This window comes from Acanthaster planci, linkage group LG08, assembly GCF_054643075.1.
Source record: "Acanthaster planci isolate LZ-2023a linkage group LG08, COTS_SCS, whole genome shotgun sequence".
Taxonomy (NCBI): domain Eukaryota; kingdom Metazoa; phylum Echinodermata; class Asteroidea; order Valvatida; family Acanthasteridae; genus Acanthaster; species Acanthaster planci.
In genome coordinates, this window is record NC_141784.1 from 21,160,921 (window position 1) to 21,182,883 (window position 21,963).

The 21,963-nt window shown below is 39.2% G+C and overlaps 3 protein-coding genes across 11 annotated transcripts in view; all 3 read right to left on the bottom strand.

The window, feature by feature from the left end:
• The window catches only part of LOC110976263 (coronin-2B-like), a 30,044-nt gene extending 21,646 nt beyond the window's left edge, over positions 1-8,398 (bottom strand). For 2 of the 8 annotated variants that reach the window (XM_022229438.2, XM_022229385.2), the window contains exon 1: positions 7,995-8,398. Coding sequence is in view for 3 of the 8 variants with exons in the window: in XM_022229379.2 (XP_022085071.2) it covers positions 4,209-4,232 (24 nt within the window). In the remaining 5 variants the exon portion in view is untranslated. Of the gene's footprint in view, positions 1-2,600; positions 2,616-3,646; positions 4,092-4,208; positions 4,407-7,994 lie in introns of those variants that run through there. The other 6 variants (XM_022229412.2, XM_022229379.2, XM_022229447.2 and 3 more) reach the window with 6 other exon arrangements.
• A 485-nt stretch (positions 8,399-8,883) lies between these two features.
• hddc3 (HD domain containing 3) lies at positions 8,884-12,033 on the bottom strand. The gene is made up of 3 exons (XM_087140128.1): positions 11,851-12,033; positions 10,532-10,587; positions 8,884-9,715 (listed from the first exon to the last, which is right to left on the bottom strand). The coding sequence occupies exons 1-3, from the start codon at positions 11,966-11,968 to the stop codon at positions 9,335-9,337; spliced, it is 555 nt and encodes a 184-aa protein (XP_086996254.1). The 5' UTR covers positions 11,969-12,033; the 3' UTR covers positions 8,884-9,334.
• Positions 12,034-13,263: 1,230 nt separating this feature from the next.
• Positions 13,264-19,830, bottom strand: psat1 (phosphoserine aminotransferase 1). Of its 2 annotated transcripts, none has more exons than XM_022229835.2 (9): positions 19,583-19,830; positions 19,002-19,062; positions 18,698-18,767; positions 18,362-18,558; positions 18,065-18,142; positions 17,735-17,829; positions 17,245-17,414; positions 16,575-16,841; positions 13,264-16,148 (listed from the first exon to the last, which is right to left on the bottom strand). In XM_022229835.2, exons 1-9 carry the CDS (start codon positions 19,637-19,639, stop codon positions 16,046-16,048), a joined length of 1,098 nt encoding a protein of 365 aa, XP_022085527.2. In that variant the 5' UTR covers positions 19,640-19,830; the 3' UTR covers positions 13,264-16,045. The 2 variants fall into 2 exon arrangements, with proteins under 2 accessions (XP_022085527.2, XP_022085537.2); XM_022229845.2 differs by lacking the exon at positions 19,583-19,830 and adding an exon at positions 19,435-19,540.
• Positions 19,831-21,963: the final 2,133 nt, after the last annotated feature.

The window sequence follows — 21,963 nt, forward strand, 5'->3', positions numbered from 1 at the left end:
AAGAAAAAAAAAAGAAAAAAACTACAATTATTTACCGTGATTTCACCTGCGAAAAAGGAGTGGCCAGTCCACCTGCAAACACCCACACACTCAATTTTGTCACCTCATTGAGACGGAAAACCCTTCCAAATAACTGAATTACTGTACTTGGCTTTATGGGCAGCTTTTCCGTTTCTTTATGGGCAAATGAATGAAGGTAAACTAGCTCTGCCAAACTTTTATTCATCTGCACAAAGCGACAACACAACAGCAGGTGGCCCCCCCCCAAAAAGGAGAGAAAAAAAACATTTCAATGGAACCAGACATACATGTATTGTACAGAATGCAAGGGGACACAGCAGCGCCTACATGTGAGTTCTATAACAGGACTGTTTTCCTTCCTCCATGGTTGTAGGGCTACCATGAAAGGAACGGGAGAAGGAACTCACAAAATAAAAATTGTGAGCATTGGTAAGATTGCTATACAAATGTAGCATGCACTTTCAACATCATTTCTAAAAAATATTAGTTGTTCTCTTCTCCAGCTAGAAGTTGGATCTACTTTTACCCTTTTCTCACAAGCCTTCTGGCATGTACAGTAATACTCTGTCCTGCTGGGTTTCCTATTAGAAACAATCGGCTCTGATATTATGATAGAGATGAAGAACTATCCCAGTCTTGCTTGACTGCCCTTCACTGACATTTTTTTATCTCATCAAAACAGGAAATTTCAAATCAATGCCTGAACAGTTTCCTTTAAGTGGCAATTATTCTGTTTGCACCACCAGAAATGCATACAGGCCTGTGTCAGACGGTAAGATAAACAAACGTGGCCCTCTGTGCGTAATGTGTTTCCTTTTCATCAATGACGGACTTCGGAACATGCTGGCGATCACAACCAAAACCAAACAAAAAAATACAGAAGTTGCAGCATGGATCAATTCATGAGACACTTATGATGTTGCTGTATTTGTAATGTTTCAAACTTTGCCACTGTTCCTGGGTGAAACAAAAAATACAGCTTACATTGCATCCCTAACTCCTGTCAAACTTAAGCAAATAGATTTGGTTTTTTCTTTACAATGTCTCAATGGATAGGTTCAGGGAAGAGCAGCAAAGCCACTCAAGTTTTCTGGGGACTTGATGACTTATTTTTAATGAATATATCCCCGGAAGAGATTGACAAATGATAGATTTAGCAAGATTTCTAACAACCATGCCAAGGGTTTAAAGGCCATTTAAACACACATGAACTTGAAGACTCCGTGGTGAACAAAAACTTGCTTCTTATGAATGCTCATGAAATCTACGTCTGTGTACTTTCTCATGTTATCGGAAGCAGCTCCTATGCACCGAGAATTTACAAAAACACTGGTTTATCATGACGTTAATGGAGCCAGAATAGGGAAGTCTGAAAAGTTGAAACGAAAAAATGGAAATATGTATGTATGTGGCCAGAACCACCACATAGATACATGTAAAGCCAAGCACACAGAAAGTTTCAACAATAGCAATTTGGTGCATTAGTGTCTGACTTCATAGAAAGTCCACTGGGCTAACATAAAAAATATGAAATACACTTCCATTTTAAAGAATGGTTGGACTGTTTTCAGGGGTTAAATCTTTCGCTTTCATTTCAAATTTGCATTTAATTACATAAGGAAGTTCCGTAATAATTTTGTTTCAGGTTTACTGCCATACTGTGCATGTTACGTTAAATTATATAACAAAACTAAATCTATAATAGTACAGGGGAGGTCAGACAAAACATCGAAGCTTGTCCTAGGTCAGGTCTGGTCTGTTTTGAAGTAAATAATTTCACACAATATTGGATTTGTATATGAGAAATCCGAGTCACAGTTGGAGAGACTTGTAAAAGCCACTACAATGACCAATTGACAAACAACGATCCGAGTTTATCTGACAATGACGGCATTCACCTTTGTGACTTCTTCTATTGGACTGTGGACTTGTGTCAACAAAATCTACGCTATGACAAACATGCACGCTGATCTGCATTTGGTAATCAGACAATGAAACATGCCTATTTACATGCAAGTTATACCAGATAAAAATAGACTGCGTTCACATGCTTAATATAATTTTATTCTTGTTAGCACGCACATTTATAAATGTACTCATAATTCCAGTTATTTTCCCCATTTGAAGAGGAAAACAACATCAGGGTTTTTTTGGGTAAAATCTCTCCGGTCAAACATATAGTACTTATATTCACTTGTATGGTACGGTAATGTACATGTACATAGTTGAACACTGAGCCATACAAAATCCACTATAGCGTGCGTTGAGTAAAAAGGTCTCTTGGGTATGAAGAGAGAACCACATTATAATTTGTACATGTATTTGCCTGATCTCAGTGTAGAGTAGCCCAACCAAAAAGGTTAAGAGACCACTTTATCTAATTTACAATACATGTACATTAACCAAATGTTATGTTTCGATATATCATAGGTGCTGTAGTTAGCACCAAGGTTAATGTAGTCAGAGTGATTTAGCTTTTAAAAGAATAAGCATGCTTAACGTTTTATTAACTAATTAACTTCTGAGAACAGGAATAAAATATGGCTTTTTGTGCACTCTGAACTACTACGGCACTTTACCTGTGTCAACCAGACTGGGACCAGAACTTGCCAAAATCCATCAGGATGCAACTGTTTGGTTACTCTTATCATTTGTCCAATACATGCATTGGTTGCTTTCTACTTGCAGCCGCTACACCACATAACTACAACATGATAAAGTGGCAGATCGTTGACTTGCTTGACCTGCAACATCAGTCATTGCTGAGTTGAATTCCATGGGCACCCCTTTTAACATGTCCTGTTCATTTCCAGTAAACATTTGTTAGGAGCCAACCTGACCTCCAGGCTTCTGAGGAATCTCTCAACTGATTTTAGTACATTAGGTCATGGAATTTTTCTCCACTTTTCTTTACTCAACTTTTCCAGGCTGGTGCAAAGGTAAAGTCATGTACCCTGACCCCACCTACTTCAAAAGATTGTCTTTCTTTCTTGCATCTTTTTCTTATATTAGGAATAGAAGAGAAAAATCTTTTTTACATGTCATGCCCGAGTGCTTTGAACTTCCTAACCATGTTCATGCTTGATTGAACAGCACAATGGAAAAAATCTGACGCTAAACTATTGTTGACGCCCGGATATCCACACGCCTTTCACTTTCCTGTTAATTTTGAACCAGTCTTATAAATGAGTTTGGAATGCACAAATAATTACTTCTAAAGGGAAGTTCCTGGTGGTTTACCATTTGTGTTCACAAATGGCATAAATTCCGGCCGCACTAGAGGATTAACACGTACATGTACATGGAGTAAATATAAAGGGTGAGGGACAAAAGAAACAGAAAAATCTCGTCCCCCCCTCCCCAAATAATGATAAATGCAGTCTACTTGTAGATCCCCAGTACTTTCAGGTGAAACCACATTTAAATCAACCCGATAATTGATGGTCGATGCCTGATTTTGCAGTATTTTGATGAAACTCAGAAGTTTAATAACCAGCCAATTTGAAATGCATAGTGCGTGCATGCATTGATTTATAAATAACAAGAAGGTTCTTTGGAAGGAATTAAGGCCAATGTGTAAATCACACCAACACATACAACGTACATGTACAGTTTACACACTTACCATTTAGAAGCCACGTCAATATGCTTTCATGTACCAAGTATGATTCCAAAATGACTTCTAATCCTTGGTTATTCAATCTCAATCTGCAATTATCCACATCCATGTGACCATGTCCGTCCTTGACAGAATTACATTTCATTTAAGAAATTGAAGACAACTTAAAATGACTCATGTGATTCTAGCCCTACTCCGTGCAAATACCCAGAAAATTTCCATCTCACAATTTACTGGCATGACTTTCTACAACATGCATGACATACATGCGCATGTACGGGCCCTATGATGTACCTGTCACATGTCACATGTGAACCAATTATGAATGTCTCTGAAACCACTATACTTGTCTAAATCCAAAGCCCCAAAGTGAAGTCACTGAGTCACTGTTGAGTCACAATTTAAGTGGTGTGTATCAGGTCACATACACCGAGGAAAAACCTTGATTCATCATGAATATGAAATGTGCACTATGTGGTTACTGTAGGCTACATGTCCATTATGTCTACAGTGAGTAGAGTTACTGTTTATTTAAGTTTAGTTTCCAAAAATGCTGAACAATTTTTACCTTCCCTGTAGTGCCAGCAAACATCTTAACTCCTCAAAAGATGAAGTTGTGTGATATGTACAGTAGGTGGGACGAGTCCAACTTTAGACTGTAACAATATGGATGAATTTGCTGTGGTATATATTTTAGTCTTTTATACTGACGTGGAAATGGCACAACGGCATTCCCTTCAAAGGCTTTCACAGACGGCCTCCGTCAATGCCAATGGGTGTTGCTGCAGACAATTGTTCACAATTTTTGTAACAGCCCTTTTGTCGGAGCACTTCAAGCATGATGATCAGTTTGTTAGACTGGTGCACATGTAAGTCAGTAGTAACCACTGTCGCATATGTGCCAAGCCCACACACAAAGACAGAAATTCCCTATTAGGTGAACATGCACGTAGGTGTACCGCAAAATGAATAAAAGTGTACAATGATGCTATATATAAGCTTTTCATTTCAAATTCGTAAGCAAAGATTTTCTTCAAAAATTTGACCCGAACAGCCAGGAATATAAAAAAATTTACTTTACGATACAGAAAAATCTGGCATATAAAATTAAAAAACCCATCAAGAAGGGTTAAAAAGTAAAATCTAGGCTAATTGATCCACCTGTGCGGTACCTGTTTGCCTGGGTAAGATTCAAATCCAAGTCTGAGAGGCACTTCAATTTAGCAGTCAGTAACATACTGTACACGTACGCAACAGTCCAATATTGAAATACTGGTACACAAATGCAGTTGTGAATGCTTTTCTGTGGTAAAAAAGTAAGTAAGAATTTGGTAGTCTGCAAAGTTGGGATCTAATGGGATCTGTGTACTTGTGTATAAGGAAGACATCTGAATTTATCTTCAACAATGATTTGTGTACATACATGTAGGTACCGGTGCACATATGCAGTTGCATGTGGTTACACATACATGTACACTGGCTTTGTGCAAGTTTACAAGTCCAATATACTTTTATCAGGACAAACTTATCTTTTGACTAATTGATATCAATCAATACCACTGGCAATACCTACTGTATTAGCTCCAAATGACATGGAATCACATATCACAGAAACTGGCATGTACGCAGATGCCTACCAAAGTACAAATAGACTGTTAATATGTACACAAAATATATGCAGAGATAAATTGAAATCCACTTTCCGTTTGTGTACTCAGCACTGAAGCAAAAAAATGTGCTTTCATTTATTTCTCTTTGAGGTGGAGGAGGAAATTCCATCGCTCTTGGGGAAGAAGGCGACTTTTAAAGTTGAAGTTGCTCTGCATGAAATCTCATACTGTAACTAATCCTTTGCTTTTGTGGGACGACCTGGGATGTCAGGATTCTGTAACACTTCACCAGGAGTGTACTAGAGAGAAGCAGATCACTCCAAGTGGACCAAGTCGGGGTTGCAGTTGCATTGAATGAAGATGGATGCTTTTACTTGATTGTAAAGATTGCTGTTGTTACTTGTTACCACATATGGTATGGAAATCTAACAGAAAAAAAACCACTGCAGGTCCATGCCAAACACATACATTTTGTTGTGGTCAATCTGACAATTCATGAAGAGTCTTCTACAGTGAGCTTTTCCCTTGCACATCGTTTTGAGTAAGGTATCCCCATAATGAAACATAAACAAATTAACAAAGAATTGCATGTTGTGAAATGGATTGAGCAACTCAAATCCTTATTCAAACCACCAAGCACATACCAACTGTCAGTGATAATTAAATATTCTCACTGTGAATTTTTTTATGATGGGATCATTAGCATGCAGCTACAGCCCTTTATTGTCTCCACTGCAATGGTTGCGTTAATGAATTGTAGGACCTTCTTGAAGGGTGTGCTCAGGGTCAAAACATTGCTTATCAATGTTTCCCCCTGACGTTAATGGATCCAGGAGCTGTGACACTGTTGGCAGGCAAGACACATGTTAAGGTCCTGGGCACGATCGCAGCCACTCGCCTGACACCCTCGACTGGATTTATTGCTGCAGTCGCATAATGAGGGAATGCTGCATCTACTAGGCGTGGATAGACACACGGGTCGCTTTGCTTTGCTACATTGAGTGCGATGTCCGCTTGGTGCAAAGATGGTGCAGAAAAAAATTGGTCTGACCATTAACAGCACCACAGCAGAGAGGAAAGGCTGAAACCATTAATAGCCTGACATACTATGCTACATGTACATCAGCGGGCCGTTGCCAAGGGGGGCCCCATGGGGGCTAGGCCACCCTAGCAGGAAGCTGCCCCTTCCACCATCAGTAAAACCTTAAGCATACAAATATAGACCTATTTGGTTCTTGTGATGTGGTCCCCCCCCCTTATGCCTGAAGCTGGCGACAGAGTTGTACATCAGACAAATCTGGGTCATTCTTATAATACATCAGATGGACAAATAAAAACTACACTCTTTTTTTTTATTTCACCCTCAAAGTGATGTTGGCAGATATACATATTCTAAAGAATAAAAAGACTGGCTGAAAGCATTTGGAACCGTGAGAAGTACATTTTCTATCATTTTCATTCAGAGAATTCATGGAACTTCTTTGAAAAAAAGGTCTGTTTATCATGTAATTTTCAACATGTATTTTATTTATTTACTAGGTATTAGAATAAAAATCCATTCAAATTCTTTTCTCCTTAATTATAGTGTTGGAATTTAATAGTTGCCGCTAATGTGATTCTATGAACGACATGTGTCACTGCGGCACTCAAAAATATAAAAACATTACATGCGTTCTTGAACTATGAAGGCAATACATTTGATGAGAGGAACAAACCTGTCACATTATGAGTTCAATGTAAACAACAGCAAGCCAGACTATACCTCAGTGAAAAAGGTTCCGACAGTGTCATCAATATCAAAACTACATGTAACACAAACTCTCCTAGCTGCAAGTGACATCAAGTTATTTAAGACAAAAAGCTGAGAGGGCAGGAAGCGCCATAAAGCCCAATATTCTTAGGGATTTTCCCAACTCTTCTACTTTCATGATTCGCATTGACACTAATGTAACGTTATAATGCATGCTTTCTTTTTTAGGCACTTAACTACTGCCCATGCATCAGCTATTACTGAATGGTTCTTTGGCCTCGAGTCAAGAATCCAAAAGAATAATGCAGTGCTCTCTCCAAATAACTTCAAATGTCAAGAGAAAAACACTCATGTGTGGGAGTGGCAGTGTGGGTAGGAGGGACAGTGAGTGAAATCTAACGTTACATTGTAAGGCTGACATGGCCCAGTTGCGGTGTGTGAAAGGACATTCTAATCAATGTAAGCGTGCAGGCTGATCATGCTGGTAAAGGAAGGAAACAATTTAAAGATTTGGTTCACTGCACATACATATGATATGTACAAGCAACACAGGGGAGATCTGAGAAGATCTTTACACCCTAAGACACTTCTAACCATGCATCCCAAGCAATTTTATCCACAGTTAAAGTAATTTCTTTTTTGGGGTTTCATCTAAGATACCCCACACCCAGCTGAGTTAGTACATCATTGCTAAACGTACACAACCCCAGGTCATACCAAACAAATTAATTTTCGAAGGCTCAAACAGGCAGAATTAATAAATTTCCCTCAAATTGTTCTGTAGTTGAATTTGTGCAAATTATCATCATGACTTCACTTCATAAGCAAACTGACAATAGGACCAAGTAAGCCTAAGCATATGTGTACTTTGTGTTCAACATTTCGAATGGCATCAATTTGATCAGAAGGCCCTGAAAAGTGAAAAAGAAATCAGATGCACGCATAAAGGATGCACTACCACTGAAATTGATGGGCGGCATCGGTATATACTCACCACAATAGTAAATGCTGCTACAATTTCAGAAAGTAATCTTGATATTCCTCTACGTTTTTAGTCAGCCTAACCACCTGCTGTGCACCGTAATTTACAGCAAAGAGACAAATTGCGGACTGTATTAGGCGCAGATCTTAACGACAGACCACCTGTGCGATTCATTCAATGATTCAGTGGGCCTACTTCAAGACGACTCGCCAACAAAGTGTTTCGTTTTTATGGCGTGGAGCTTCCAGTTGAAGTGTCCACCACTAGGCCGTGTAGTAGGTTCCGTGTACCCTGATCCTTCATAAAATTGAGATCAACGGTGCTGATAACGCAGAAGAATTCAGACCATTCCGGGGAAAGACGGAACTCACCTGCGAACATCGGACTCCTACACCACAATCACGCGTGCCCAGCCCAATAAACAGAATATCCAGAGAGGGCGCTATCATGAATACAGGACGTATCAAGTGCAAGGGGTCAGCATTACAGTTTCTCGCCGGAGCCGGAGAGACGGGAACAGACCCAACCGGCCGAGGGACAAAAATGTCCTTCACAAATAAACTACCCGATTACTGAAGAAATTCTTAAGCATGTTTCATGGCATAATTTTCATGGCCTTGATTTCTTCTTTTTCAGTTCTAGTAAAGAAACAAGATTCAACATTTGTATGTCCCAACCTCAGCCGGAGTTCACCACATCCAAAGTTTGAAAAATTTGTCATCTCGGAAAAAACCTAAAAAGGTCGTTCACTCTTGCAACATTTCCAAGGCAACCAATAATTACCACAACCTACTGCCATATTTCATAAAATAAACGCTATTTCGATCAAGTAAAAAAAAGTTGAATTCCTAATTCATTTTCAAATGAAACCAGTCCAAAAAAGCACGCACACAGCAGGGTATAAAATTACTGGTACATCTGATGCATCTTGCATCTTAGTAGCCTTTATCACATATTCATGAGCAATACATGTATATTGTTAAAATAAGCCATTAAAAATGGCTTACACAGCAAAAACCTATCACTTTAACAGTCATTAAAATTACCACTCTAAAAACCTAAATGAATTCACCACAAAAATATGCAGCCATATTAAGCTATTTTAATATAAAAAAATATTGTTTTATATTTTTTTAAATCTTTTGCCTGTTGCTCGCTTTAATGCTTCACATGACAGCCTTGTGTCAGTTGAATGAAAATATTTCTCAGTCCATTTTACATGACATGTAAATGGAAAACAAAATTTCTCATCGACAAAAGTTGTGCATCAGTTGCACGTACGTAAGGAATGTGACTCAAAATTAATTTAAATGTTAATGAATCACACAGATATGGTCACAAAAACAGCAAATTTAAATGCCATCTGGTAAAACATCTCGCTTCTTGAAGAGTTTGTCGAGTTCCTTCTCTAGGTTCTCATTAGTGCCCCGGATACCGTTGATCACTTTGGCCGACCACTCAAAGTAGGTCTGTACTCTCTCCTTGGTCCAGCCCACCGGGTTGCTTCTCTCGAGATCTCGCAGGTTGTACAATTTGTCGGCCAGCTTGACCAGCTTTGCCTTGGGGCAGATGAAGGGTGAGTTGGTGACCTGGAGGTCCTTACGCGTCTGCCAGTGAAGGGTCTTGTCGTCCGTGACATCTGCCACGATGTCGCGCACTTCTTTGCCAAAGTGCACCTCGATCTCCTCAAAGGTGGTGTCCGTGTCCTCCACTGTGTCATGAAGAACAGCAGCCTGAGAAATTGGATCACAGTGACCAGAGATAAGTGCATCTAAAAATATTATCCCCTCCAACCCTATAGTCAAGGCAAATAGTGTATCTTCCGAGCAAATTTCTCCAAGTCCTTATTCCTAGTTCACTACTTAAATTCGTGACACCTGAGCTAGTGATAAAATCCTTGAAACAAAGGAAAAACTAAACCTTTACTATGCAACAGTTTGCTTGTACATGGATAAAATTTTATTGAAAGAAGGACTTTATAGCATACACAAATTGACAAAACTAAATGCTATTTCAAGTCCAACACTTCTTTACTACGTGTGCCTAATGTGCCTACACAAGGTTCCAGATTCAACCTCCACCTAGATTAATATTCACTTATCGTTATTATCTATTAATTTATATCGATACAAAATCAACCACAAAACTCATTCACATTTTATAATTATTGAAATATTAAAATTTGGATTTCTTTTAGGGTCATTATAAAAGCTATATATGGGGCAGCACGGACATCTGGGATTCTCGCAAAATGGCAGGTACCCCGCCGATGAAAACAGCAACAATCTTTTCTTTGATCAGTCCAACACACGCACTCGTTGCAGTTGTTTTCATTGGTGCGGTATGGTTGCTACCCGCCATTTTGTAAAACTCCCGCCTGTCTGTGCTGCTCCATACAGTGCATTCACTTTAGAGGAATGGGGGAGGAACTAAAGTTTAAAAAGATTTTCTTGAGGTGGGTACTTATTTGAAGGTATCATCAGGTTTAGTAAAGTCGGGGAAATATTAGGAATCTCATTCTTATCATTTCTAAAATCAACTCACCATACCTGTAAGGTAGCTAGATCAGAAATCCCTCCCTCCTTCGCAAGGATTCTCGCCACACCTGAAAGTTTTAAATATGACAATCTGTTTAATTTCCTAGGACATGTAATAAGTCCCCAAAAGAGCACAAAAATATCTCTGCTTGTTGAAATGGGTGTCGGTCACTTCGTCCCACTTCCACTTCGCCCCATTGAATATCGTTCATTCTGTTCTTCAGTAGGCCTAGATGCAATGAGTAAAACATCGACGTTTGAGTACCCAAATAATGATCAGATAATCCCACATTCAAAGGCCTAAACAATGATTCCGATTACCCGACCACCGGACCCAAATTATTTGGCAAGGCCCTAAAATTTTTATTGGCAAGTTAGAAAAAAAGTTTTCTTTGTGTTTTGTTGTCACTGTGGTAAAAACACGAGCACAAAGCGCGCCGCACCCTTGTAAGAGAATGCGTGATGGAGTGTGGTGACCAGTCTATTCATGCCACGGCGACCGTTCGTGTACCTGATCCATCTCGCATCGAAAAAAAATCAATGCTTGCAAGATTTCTTCACATTAATTCTTAGAATCTTGTCTACGTGTGTATTTATTTATTTCATCAATTTTAGGTTGTTTTGCTCGTACTTGAAGCGAGCGTGTTTCCACCAAATTTCCTGCGCACTGAGCTTTATCTGATCGCCCGGGTACCGCTGTCTGGATGCATCGACAATTACCAGAAGGATGTGAACAGAATTGTGTGTGTCGCTTTGAAATAAACTTGAAGAGGATGAGAAATAACCCTGATGCTAGTCCAACCGTATGCATTAATTCACCATAAAGGACAACGCAGGTGACATTAATTTAATGCCGTAGAGTTTTCTTATAATAACTACATGTTGTTTCATGTCGTTAGCAGAACTCCTCAATCATTTTTGGAAGAGGCCTGTAACACACTCAAAACAGACGACAAAGCGGAAATGGGGAAGTGGGGATGGGGCGAAGTGGAGATGGGCCGACGTGAGGATGGGGCGAAGTTAGTGTAGCGTTAGTATTCCTCTTTTACGATTTTGGATGGGATCGTCATAGCAGTGACTGTAAACTGTTGAAATACGCTTAGTAGTGATAGTAGGTCTACCTTTTGAGCTTCTTTTGTGAGGATATAATCATCATAAACATGGTGACATTTACTCAGCCCGCATAGATGTTTCATCTATCGGTACTAGCCAAACATTTTACTTTACTTTATCGACACATGATCGACGCAACGTGCGCAGGTGTGTAATCCAACCTTAACCAGTTAACGTCAGCGGTCAAGACAATTGTTTATTCTCTCACTCAGTCTCACCAATGGGATGGTTGATATACGGCGTCTTTTCGGGATCTTTTCTTCTCTGTTTCGAGTGCTTCATTGCAGCAAAATTTACACAGTCAATTAATGACACCAGCATACTTTCCTCTGACATCTTGCGACGAAATCCCAAACCAAACACTAACTTACAGTCAAGTTTGTATAGAACTGACGATTTGCTAAATCAAGACAATTGAGGGCGCTTGTTCAACTCCCAATGCTGTTTCTCAAAATAATTACGGCTTCGTAAAGAGTGCTTTTTACCCATCTATATTTGTCGAGCTTTACTGCTCAAACCAAACAAAAACGCTAAAAACCGTGGCTCTATATTTCACAATTTAATGTTCCTACAGTTTAAAGGAGATCTGTATTGAGCTAAAATTCTCCAAATCGAGAGGTTAAATTCTAAAATCAGGAAGCTAGCGAAGGCCATTCAAAGTAACACAGCAGGGGTTTTAGAAAGAGCCATACAACCCAGCACATCGTAATTCTAACGAGTGTAAATAACTCCGATCGTCATCTGAAATTGAATTAAAAATCGTCTAATTTTTGAACAACTCAATTTCAATAAAAATAAAACGAGAGAGTTTAGGTGGGATAACAGATTGAGGTTGTACTTTCTTAATGGTCTTCAATTTTTGGGTCGTCTTTTATTAAGCGAAATAACTTGGAATATCAAGTATAAACGCTCGTAGAAATCGGGTGTTGCAACTGAAATTCGTGAAGCATACATGTATTTTTTACTGCACAATGAACCAAATCAATGGACGAACTGTAAAGCTCAGTGGGAGAACGTGGTTTGTGTTACCATCGAGCAATTTAACACAGTTCCATGGTGTGACAAAGTTCCACTAGCGAAAAAAACTTTGTTGAAGTCAACATACTGAGAACAAGACCGTCACGTCACGCTGTGAGGTCAGCCGGTTTTCATCAACACCGAAATATCACGCTATAGTCGACATAATACCATGTGAATTTTATGAGTCGATAAGATCTTACAACATTAATCAGGACAAAAATGATTTTGATGACTAATTTGATGAAATTCTGTGGGCGCTGGTTGAAATACTCCTGTAGCGAGACAGAAACTTCTAACAAATTTCAAGGAACTTCAAAGCATCGAGAAGCGCTTTATAGTTATTTCATCGACAACTAGAACTTTTCAGAGGTGTAGCAGTTTGGATTCCATGAACTTTAAACTCTAGTATTTACATGTATATAAATGTGAACAGGAAACAGGCGTAGGACATCCAAACTAATTCAAGGACGGTTTTAGAACCAGGGGGTGGGGTAAATATTTCTTGGGACGCCTTATTTCCCATAAAATTATTACATGAATGTACATATTATGTCATGTACCGTCGTCTTCAAAGTCTTATAAAGAGATGACTCGTATACGGGGACGCAATGTCATGACATACACAGGAAACTATTTTATCAGGTTTTCACATTCTATTGAAACTTTTTATAAACAGTTATGACCCACCGATAAAATAAAAATGTCAAGTTTTCACAATGTTTCCTCGTTTCTATAATACTGCATACTGAAACTCAAAACGTTTGTACGAAGTACACGGACATTGCAACATGCTCGTTCTTAGTCGTTTGAACAAACCCCTACCTTTACGCAAACCAACTTTTTATCGATTTAAATCCATCTGAATCGTGATTAACCATCTTTTCGATAAAAAAGCGATAGGCTTAGCACAAATACAAATAACGATAGCAGTTGCTAAGTAGTGCAATGTGTCAACTCACTAAACGGCTATTTCAGCTGAAGGTCAGACGCCTGGGAAAAAGCCCTATACCCTGGAAAAGGTTGTGGAACCTTTCAATGTACAAGTAGATGTTAGAGGCGTCGGTTCGTGATAACTCAACAATTAGTGTTGAGGTTCTGCGATAGTTTTCATATATTTTTGTGCGCATCAAAATCATGCCACATTTTAGGGTAATTTTTTACACTGAATAGAAAATACTCTGAGCTGCCACACGCGTGCAGGTCAAACAGGTTAATTAAATCAGACTTTTTCATTTCCACCATTTGATGAGTTTTAAATGTATAGATCTAAAAACATGTCCAAAATCAAATTAATTAGTTCAAATCAAATTAAAGCAAAATGTGTCTACCGACGTTAACTAACCAGATACAAAGCCACCTGCAACAATAACTTTCAAGCAACGCAATATTCGCGTCTCCATATTTCCAAAAATAGAACATCTTTTACATTCAAGAATACATCGACTGAAACAAAATATTAAAATCACAATTTGATTGTGGCAGATATTATGTTACTCTTTTTCAAATTTCACGATAGCTGTAAATAGAAAGATGCTACTTTTTAAAAGATCAGCTTGGATCAAAAAGCACATCTCACATCCAATAGTTATTAGAATCAACTTGTAAAATATGGCAAACTTCATGCAGCATATTTTGCGTACAAAATTCTTATGTAAGTTAGAAGCAGCAGTAACTGTTTGTTGTTTTTCAAGATAGAATTTCACAAAACTGCTATATATATGTAAACCTCAAACCTTCAGCCACGCTGATTTATCGATAGCAAGCATGAAATCTTTGCCATTTAACCCGCAAGCCTAAGTAAAAACCCTTTTGGCTTGTTAACAAATACCAGCCAGCACACCTGCTAATCAACAAAGCATCCACAATGTACATTCATTGAATTATGTACATAACATAATACACAAATACTTTTTAAAAATATCATGACAGCCACATTTTCAAACAGGTTCTTACAGTGCTCAACAAGTTATTACAGAAAACTCACACTTGCGTCAAAGCAACCGAGAACATTGTGACTGGACTGGAATCAAGTACAATATTTGAGTTCCCCTTTACCGGATCACTCGATACACCAGTATATAGTCCAATATCTGGTTAATACAAAGGTTATGGCACTTTTCCAAGTTTTATAGGCACCGTGCATAAATTATTGTCTTGTAAAATAGGTTTGAGGTCCGACGACTATATGTACATATTAATGTGGGTGATGTTTCCGTTTTGGCTACAATTCTGTACTATTTTGCCATTTTCACATCTACACAACTGATTTGTCTCTGGTGTTTTCCATGGGGTGAGAAGAGTAGAATACAATTAGCATTACCATCCTTTCTTTGTTCGGTTCTCAATTCGTAAAGCATCTTATCTCTACCGTGTTTAAAAACATAAGCCGTTTTTATACTAAATAAAAGTGGGTGACCTTTTATTTACAAGACGCCCCAAGTATGAGCACTGACTGATAATGCACAAATGCAACACTAACTGCCCCGGTAGCAAGAGACAGATCTAGGGAAAGCACAGTCCCGGAAGGTCGGAGTTCAACAACTCGCAGGAACCTGGCTAGCTCCAGGCTGCTATTTGGCCTGGTTATCATCCAATACCGGAGTGATTGGAAAAGTACTGGAACCGCCCCAACCATGTATGGTGCTCACATGACTGTATCGAGAACATAAGGTATCGCATCACCAACACTGGGTGAGTCAGCGATCACTGCTTACATAGCTTCGTCCACTGCAACACTTGCATTTGAATAAATTAAGAAATTTTAACTGCAAGTACAATTTTTCAGTGTATTTTGGCCGTTTTGGCCGAAAAGAAATTGATGACATTAAATACAGGGGGTAGATCTACACCTTTAGTTACAAATGCAAATGATCTTTGGTTGTTGAAATTTTTCTTCTTTAAAAGCCTCCTATGCCAAGATGCAATCTTGACAAAGTTGTCCTATCAGTCAAATAACCCCTTTGTGTCTGTGTACTGCGGCACACCAAATGGAAGGAATTTTTGACTGTCTTGTGACTGTTACAGCCAAAAAAAGTTAATGCATGAACCAGTGAGAGACGATCCATTCCAATCATGTAGCAACTACAATTTTCGATGGGGGTGGGGGGTTCTTGTTGAATTCTGAGTAGCCAATTCATGACTCTATACCACGCTGCAAACTGCTGACAGTTTTTTTTTGGGGGGGGTTTTGATAAACTGAAGAGTGCACTGTTCAAATGCTAACAGCATGTACGCTACGTAGAAAACTTGTAGAACAGTGGAGAAACAAATGAATTGGAAACAGCTGATGATAGGATTGGAAGAACTTCTCGATGTCCATCTTGGGGGAACTTTGGCCTCTCGTTGATATAAAATCTTTGAACAGTTCAAGTAGAGTTCTGTGGGCGAGGGTCTTTATCGGTGCCTGGCCATAAAATCCAGCATAAAGTCTGTCAGTTTGTTGACCTCCTGAACAGTGATGGCATTGTACAACGAAGCACGCATTCCTCCAACTGACCTGTACGACAGAACAGGGCCACCAAGAAAATAAATTCATGATAACGGCTTCTCCATTCTGTTGGTGATACTTAAATATTGTGTCAAAAGGTACACCGGAAACTATTCAAATTCCAAGTATTTCTGTCTGAAGTTAATTTTCATCATCAATTAGTTACATATCTTGTCAGTTTGCTAAACAAATCCTAAATCCTAAATCTTTTATCCATATGGACTTTTTACAAAAATGTGCATCACAAACAGAAAATTAATCGACCATGAAGCACAGGCATCAATTACTGATCAAGGAAATATCAAAACATGCATTTCATACACCTAAACTATCACATTTGGAGCTGCAGCCCAAGTGGTACGTGGGGCAAAGTTTGACTGTTATATACTAGAAACAAGGTTTGGTTGAGGTAGGAGAGATTGTAAATGTTCTTACCTGTGACCTTTCAGCGACACCATGTTAAGTTTTTGTGACTCTTCAACAAATTTCTTTTCCAGTTCGTCAACGCCGTCCTTGCCCCCAATCCGAAAGACCACGTTCATGCGACTACGGGCAGATTTTTCCAAGGCACAGTGATAGAAGTCGTCCGAGTTATTGATGACATCGTAGATCAACTGGGACTTGATGCGGCTGAACTCTGCCATCTTGGCTGCACCACCTTGGTCCTTCAGCCACTTGAAGACGAGACCCATGATGTAGATGCTGGAAAAAAGAATGAAGTTAGCTCAAGTTAAGACAGGGATTACATGTAGGTCAGCTACTCCACCAATTTCTCAAGTTCCATGAGGAAATAAAGCACATCACATGAGAACTAAATCCTGTTCATACTTCGTGCCCATGAAAAAGAGCAATTTTTTCATCCTGAAATATTAACAGTTAACTTCAACGTGCCCTCTCTTGGAACATAACAGTGCTGGTATCTGCCGCCTCGTCACTAATTCACACCTAATGGCTCATTAACTAGCTGTTAGTGTTACTGAAAGGAACACTCACACACAAACACAACCAGTCAACGGCACCCTTGACTTCATAAAGTACGTGAAGCTTGATACACAGACATGAACAATTTCAAAGCTTGACAACAAAGTTTTTCAACGTGGCTTACCTGTATGTTGGTGGTGTATTGTACAGCGAATTGTTCCCAACCTGCACTTTGTAGTCAAAAATAACTGGGCACTCCCTGATGGCATGGCCGATCAAGTCTTCCCGAACGATAACGACCGTTACCCCTGCACATCCTATGTTCTTCTGGGCACCGGCATAAATCAGACCAAACTGAACACAAAATCACATCGGAAACCAGTTAGTCACAAGTTAAACACAGAATTTGGAATCATACTACATGTATTCATCTCCAACCCTCCTCCTAAAAAAAGAGCAAAACACTTCACAAAATTTTATTTCTAAATGGAAACATACCAGATTTCTTTTCTTGGAACGTGTGGCATTTAGAAAAAAATATTAAAAACACACAAATGTGTCCCTAATCTAGCCTTAGTTAACTTGAATAGACCATGGATTCATTTAGTACAAGTCCATGTACATTTAAGCAATGTTGGCTATGATATGGTTCTCTAGAAATAAAGGAAATTCACCTTTGATACATCAACAGGTCTGGAAAGGAAATTTGAAGACATATCACAGACTAAAGGCACTCCCTTCGTCTCAGGCACAAATGGGAACTCAACTCCTGAAATGGAAAATAAATATATTTGTTAAGTCATTTGTTTAATTAGAAGAACAATGTATAAGACCGATAATAATACATAAACATCAACGACCAATAGAAACAGTAGAAACTGCAACGAATACAGTTTTATTTATTTGTGCAAACAATTATGCGATTGTAGCAGGAAATGTGCACAGCTACACAGAGTATTTTTACCAAAAAAATTTTCATTTAGGGAATTTCATTCTGTGCTTACCATGTACCGTCTCATTGTCACAGTAATAGACATAGGATGCTTCAGGATTCAAGTTCCACTTGTCTTGGCTTGGAATTACTGAAATCAACACCACATGAAAGATGTTTTTCAGAGTAAAAAAAAAAAAAAAAACTCAGGAAATATTATAGAAAAAACAATTCATGTTTAGTTATTTGAGTTAGTGATAAGCCAGATATCTTCAAAAGCTATTGAAATATCCAATTCAAGGATCAAATCTGGAATTTGTGGCACAAATCAAATATCTATGCTCTAAACAGCCATCAATTCCAGACTCACCGGTGTATTTGTCCAGCTTGTGGAAGACGGCATTTACTTTGCCATATTTCTCGGCTTCTTTAGCAGCCTTTGCCGACCAGCTTCCGGTTATGATGTAGTCGGCTGAACCTCCTCTGAGCAGGTTCATGGGAACAGCACTGAACTGTCCAGTGCCCCCTCCGGGCAGAAGTAGAATCTTGTAGTTGTCTGGTATATCTCTGCAGATACAACATTTGTAAGACTAAACATTTTCATGTATTTTCAATTTGCTGACTAGGCCTAAATAAAATGTAGAGTGAGAAATGACAAATTTAAAATTTTCTTTCTATCCTTCAAAAGACAGAACGCAATACTTACAGCAAATCTCTGAGATCCTGAAGTGTTTCATGGACAATTTTCGAAAACTCAGCCGAACGATGACTCAGTTCTAAGATAAAAATGATGACAAAGTTTAGAATACTCTACCAGAAAGGAAAGTTTAAATGTGATAGACTGTATCTTGTCTTTATCAACTAGAAATAAACTCATCTTTTCAGTTTACACAGCAATCTATTCAAATTAGGCAGTAGACTAGAAATAAATCATAAATTGTGTTTTCATATTACTGTCGTGTCTGTGATTAAGATTCTTCAACATTCAACATCAAGATGAATATTCTTACCCATCATGCTCAGGCCCATGTTATTGTAGTTTAGCATCTCCTTTTGTGCATGTTCTAAAACCTACAGAAAACAAGTTTAGTTTCAGAACATGAATAAACTAAACTTTTCTTCTCTCTGGGATAGGAGTGGCCACTTTAATAAAATTAAAGCTGAAAACAGCTAGCAAAAAGCTGAAAAGTAAAAAATTTCCATACTTCTGAAATTCAGGTTCAACATTTAAACAAAAAAGCTGAAACTAGCTAAAAAGCTGAGTTCCACATTGCAGCATTGCTAAGAAGTTTTTTGTCGTCATCATTTTGAGTTATTACACAGCTAAATTCTGTACAACGTAGCATCAAACTGAATTCTTTCCTTTTCAAATCAGAAAACAAAGACAAGTGCTTGGGACAAAAAGGGTAGGGACGTAATGGATTAGCCTAAACAGCCTCGTACTTGGGAATAAGAATGATCAGGATGCTGCCAACACTAGCCTAGAGCAACACACATCCCGGCCGCGCCGACAGCTGATGCAGCCAGGCCCGCCTGACTGAGTGCGGCGCGCGCTTCGAACGAGCAAGCCATTCCAAGTATAAACACTTACCGGTTCTGGAAGCTTAGCTGGTCCGGCAGCAAAATTGATAACCCTGTGTCCATTCATATCGATAAGAATGAAAATACAATGATTTTCTTGGGAAACAAAAATGTACAACTCGGTTAGCAATAACACTGACAGGCTCCCAGAGTACGTTCGAACTCCTTAATCGTCAAACGAGCAACAGAGACCGCAACGAGCTCACAGCTGGGTTTTGATTCCATGCTGGATGTGGCGCCACATCTACTGCACTGCATGATGGAAATGTCGGAACTTATGAATGAATGAAAGTACTGCGATGTTGATTGGTCCAAACAATGAATAACTTATTCAGGAACGCTCCTATTGGTCAGTGCGCAGGGAACACGCCGGTTATTCATGCATGTGTACAACGGCTGTTTTCTTGTTATACAACCACTAACTATTCAAGCCGTCCACCGCTCAATACAGACTTTTTGGGGGGCAACTTTGTGTGATGTACATACAAAGAACATGATCAACATTTTACCAAATATATGTATCACAGCTGCTAATGTCCACTGAAGCAAAAATTCCAATAGGTCAAATTATTTTTAATCCTCTTTTCATAGAAAAAACAACAAATGCCAACAAATGATCGTTGTTTAGAATGTAGTTTCTTCGAGGGGATCGAGCTCAGGTGTGGCTGGCCGCCGGGGCGGAATGGGTGCGACTGAGGAGGACAGGTGTTTTGTTAGGCCTATGTACGCCTTCTTTTGCCCTTTCTACTAATTTTAGGCCACAGTACATGGTTCAACTGTGATTTATTTAGACCAGGAATGAAATCATGATGGACGGAGTCCAGCAAAATCTTACCAACCACCCACAACTCGATCGTGTCAGGTAAGTCGCTTAATAAGTAAGTGTCCGTAGCTCAGTGGTTCCGTCCTTGAAACTGCAGTTTCAATATAATAAAGTATATAGCGCGTATGGCTATGAACGAGTTAGACGAGGCTTGGTACGTGTGACTTTATGGGTCATAACCAGCTGGTAATGTGTAGCATAAATGTTATATAACTAAAATTGTGATTGAAAATGGGTTGTACGAATTTCACACAGGTTAATTTGGTTAATGTAGGTTATGTCGTAACTCGATCCATCCACATCGTCGTGATGTGCACTTAAGATACTGAAGTTTACTTCAGGTGGATCCAGCATAACAAATCGCATGGTGAGGAAGACGTCGGTTTAAGAATTGAAGCAAGGATCTAGTTTGCCAGTAAATATGGCTTTTGAGCCGAGGATTAAAATATGGACCCAAAATATTTCGCTGCTGGATAAAAGTGAATGGTAATCGACAAGCTAGGCTGCATTTCACGGAATATTTTGTTGAGCGGAATCGGCCGATCTTTGCAATTGTTCGAGATTTCGATTATTCTGGTATCAGCCAGTCGCATATTCTGTCAAATTTGTGGTTGTGGGACATTGTTTTAAAAAAATTGTTGAACGTTTCATATAGAATTTACCCATTTCGCGTAATTGCTCCCTGATTTACCAATCGCGCGGGGCGAGTAATTGACCGATCGTGCCCAACATTATCCCGAGGCATGGAAGTTGGGCTTACATTGTACATCTACGTGTATTCCCGATCGTGAGGACGAATAGAACTTATTTACAGCTGTGTGACCACCTCCCAAAACGCAGAGCCCCCCCAAAAAAACCCAATAACAACAACAAAAACAAAGCAGATGTCAATTTTATTGTCCATTATCGCAGTGTAATCGAAATACCTGTATCCATTTATCTTAAAAGCAGTTGTTTCAAGAACCATTCGCCTTCAATTTCATGAGTTTTACAAGTCAGCTTCTATAAATTATTCATTTTTGCTCGAGAAGTGATCACAGTTTAATTCTTTCCAAGTGTTCAGTTAATGACTCTGAACAAGGAAAACAGCAGTCAGTATACGTATAAAAATTACGTGCCTCGACTAGACTCGAATGGCATCTTACCATGATACTGCTAACGCTGGGAGGCAGTCTCATTAAGCACAATAATACAGGGCAGGGGTGTGGCCGCTGTCGTCTAGATTTCGCATCACATAATGATTTAATTAGACCTTGATTTCATTTCATTAAACACCCTCTGCTATAAAGCTTGAAATGTAACTGTTACATTTTGTACGGAAAACACAAACGGTAGCAGCAAAATGTCCGGGGCACCCGGGTGTACACACATCAATGGGCACTACAAGAAAATAAGCTGCAACGGCATAGCTATATACATCCAAAGGAGATTATGCACAGATTTCAAATGGTGGGGGGAGGCCCCCTGTGCCCCCCCCTCCCCGCTTGTTCACCCCCGCCCCAAGCAACAGAGCACGCAGAGAGCTGACAGCGCACGATAGCAACACGGTATACACGCTGTCTCAAATG

Excerpts from the sequence above, each read along its gene's own strand:
- hddc3 (XM_087140128.1), bottom strand. The coding sequence starts at position 11,968 with ATGTCAGAGGAAAGTATGCTGGTGTCATTAATTGACTGTGTAAATTTT. Across the intron at positions 10,588-11,850 it reads GTATATCAACCATCCCATTG|GTGTGGCGAGAATCCTTGCG; the intron begins GTGAGACTGAGT and ends TAAAACTTTCAG. Across the intron at positions 9,716-10,531 it reads CTGATCTAGCTACCTTACAG|GCTGCTGTTCTTCATGACAC; the intron begins GTATGGTGAGTT and ends CCAATTTCTCAG.
- psat1 (XM_022229835.2), bottom strand. The coding sequence starts at position 19,639 with ATGAATGGACACAGGGTTATCAATTTTGCTGCCGGACCAGCTAAGCTT. Across the intron at positions 19,063-19,582 it reads CAGCTAAGCTTCCAGAACCG|GTTTTAGAACATGCACAAAA; the intron begins GTAAGTGTTTAT and ends TGTTTTCTGTAG. Across the intron at positions 16,149-16,574 it reads GTGTCGCTGAAAGGTCACAG|GTCAGTTGGAGGAATGCGTG; the intron begins GTAAGAACATTT and ends TCTGTCGTACAG.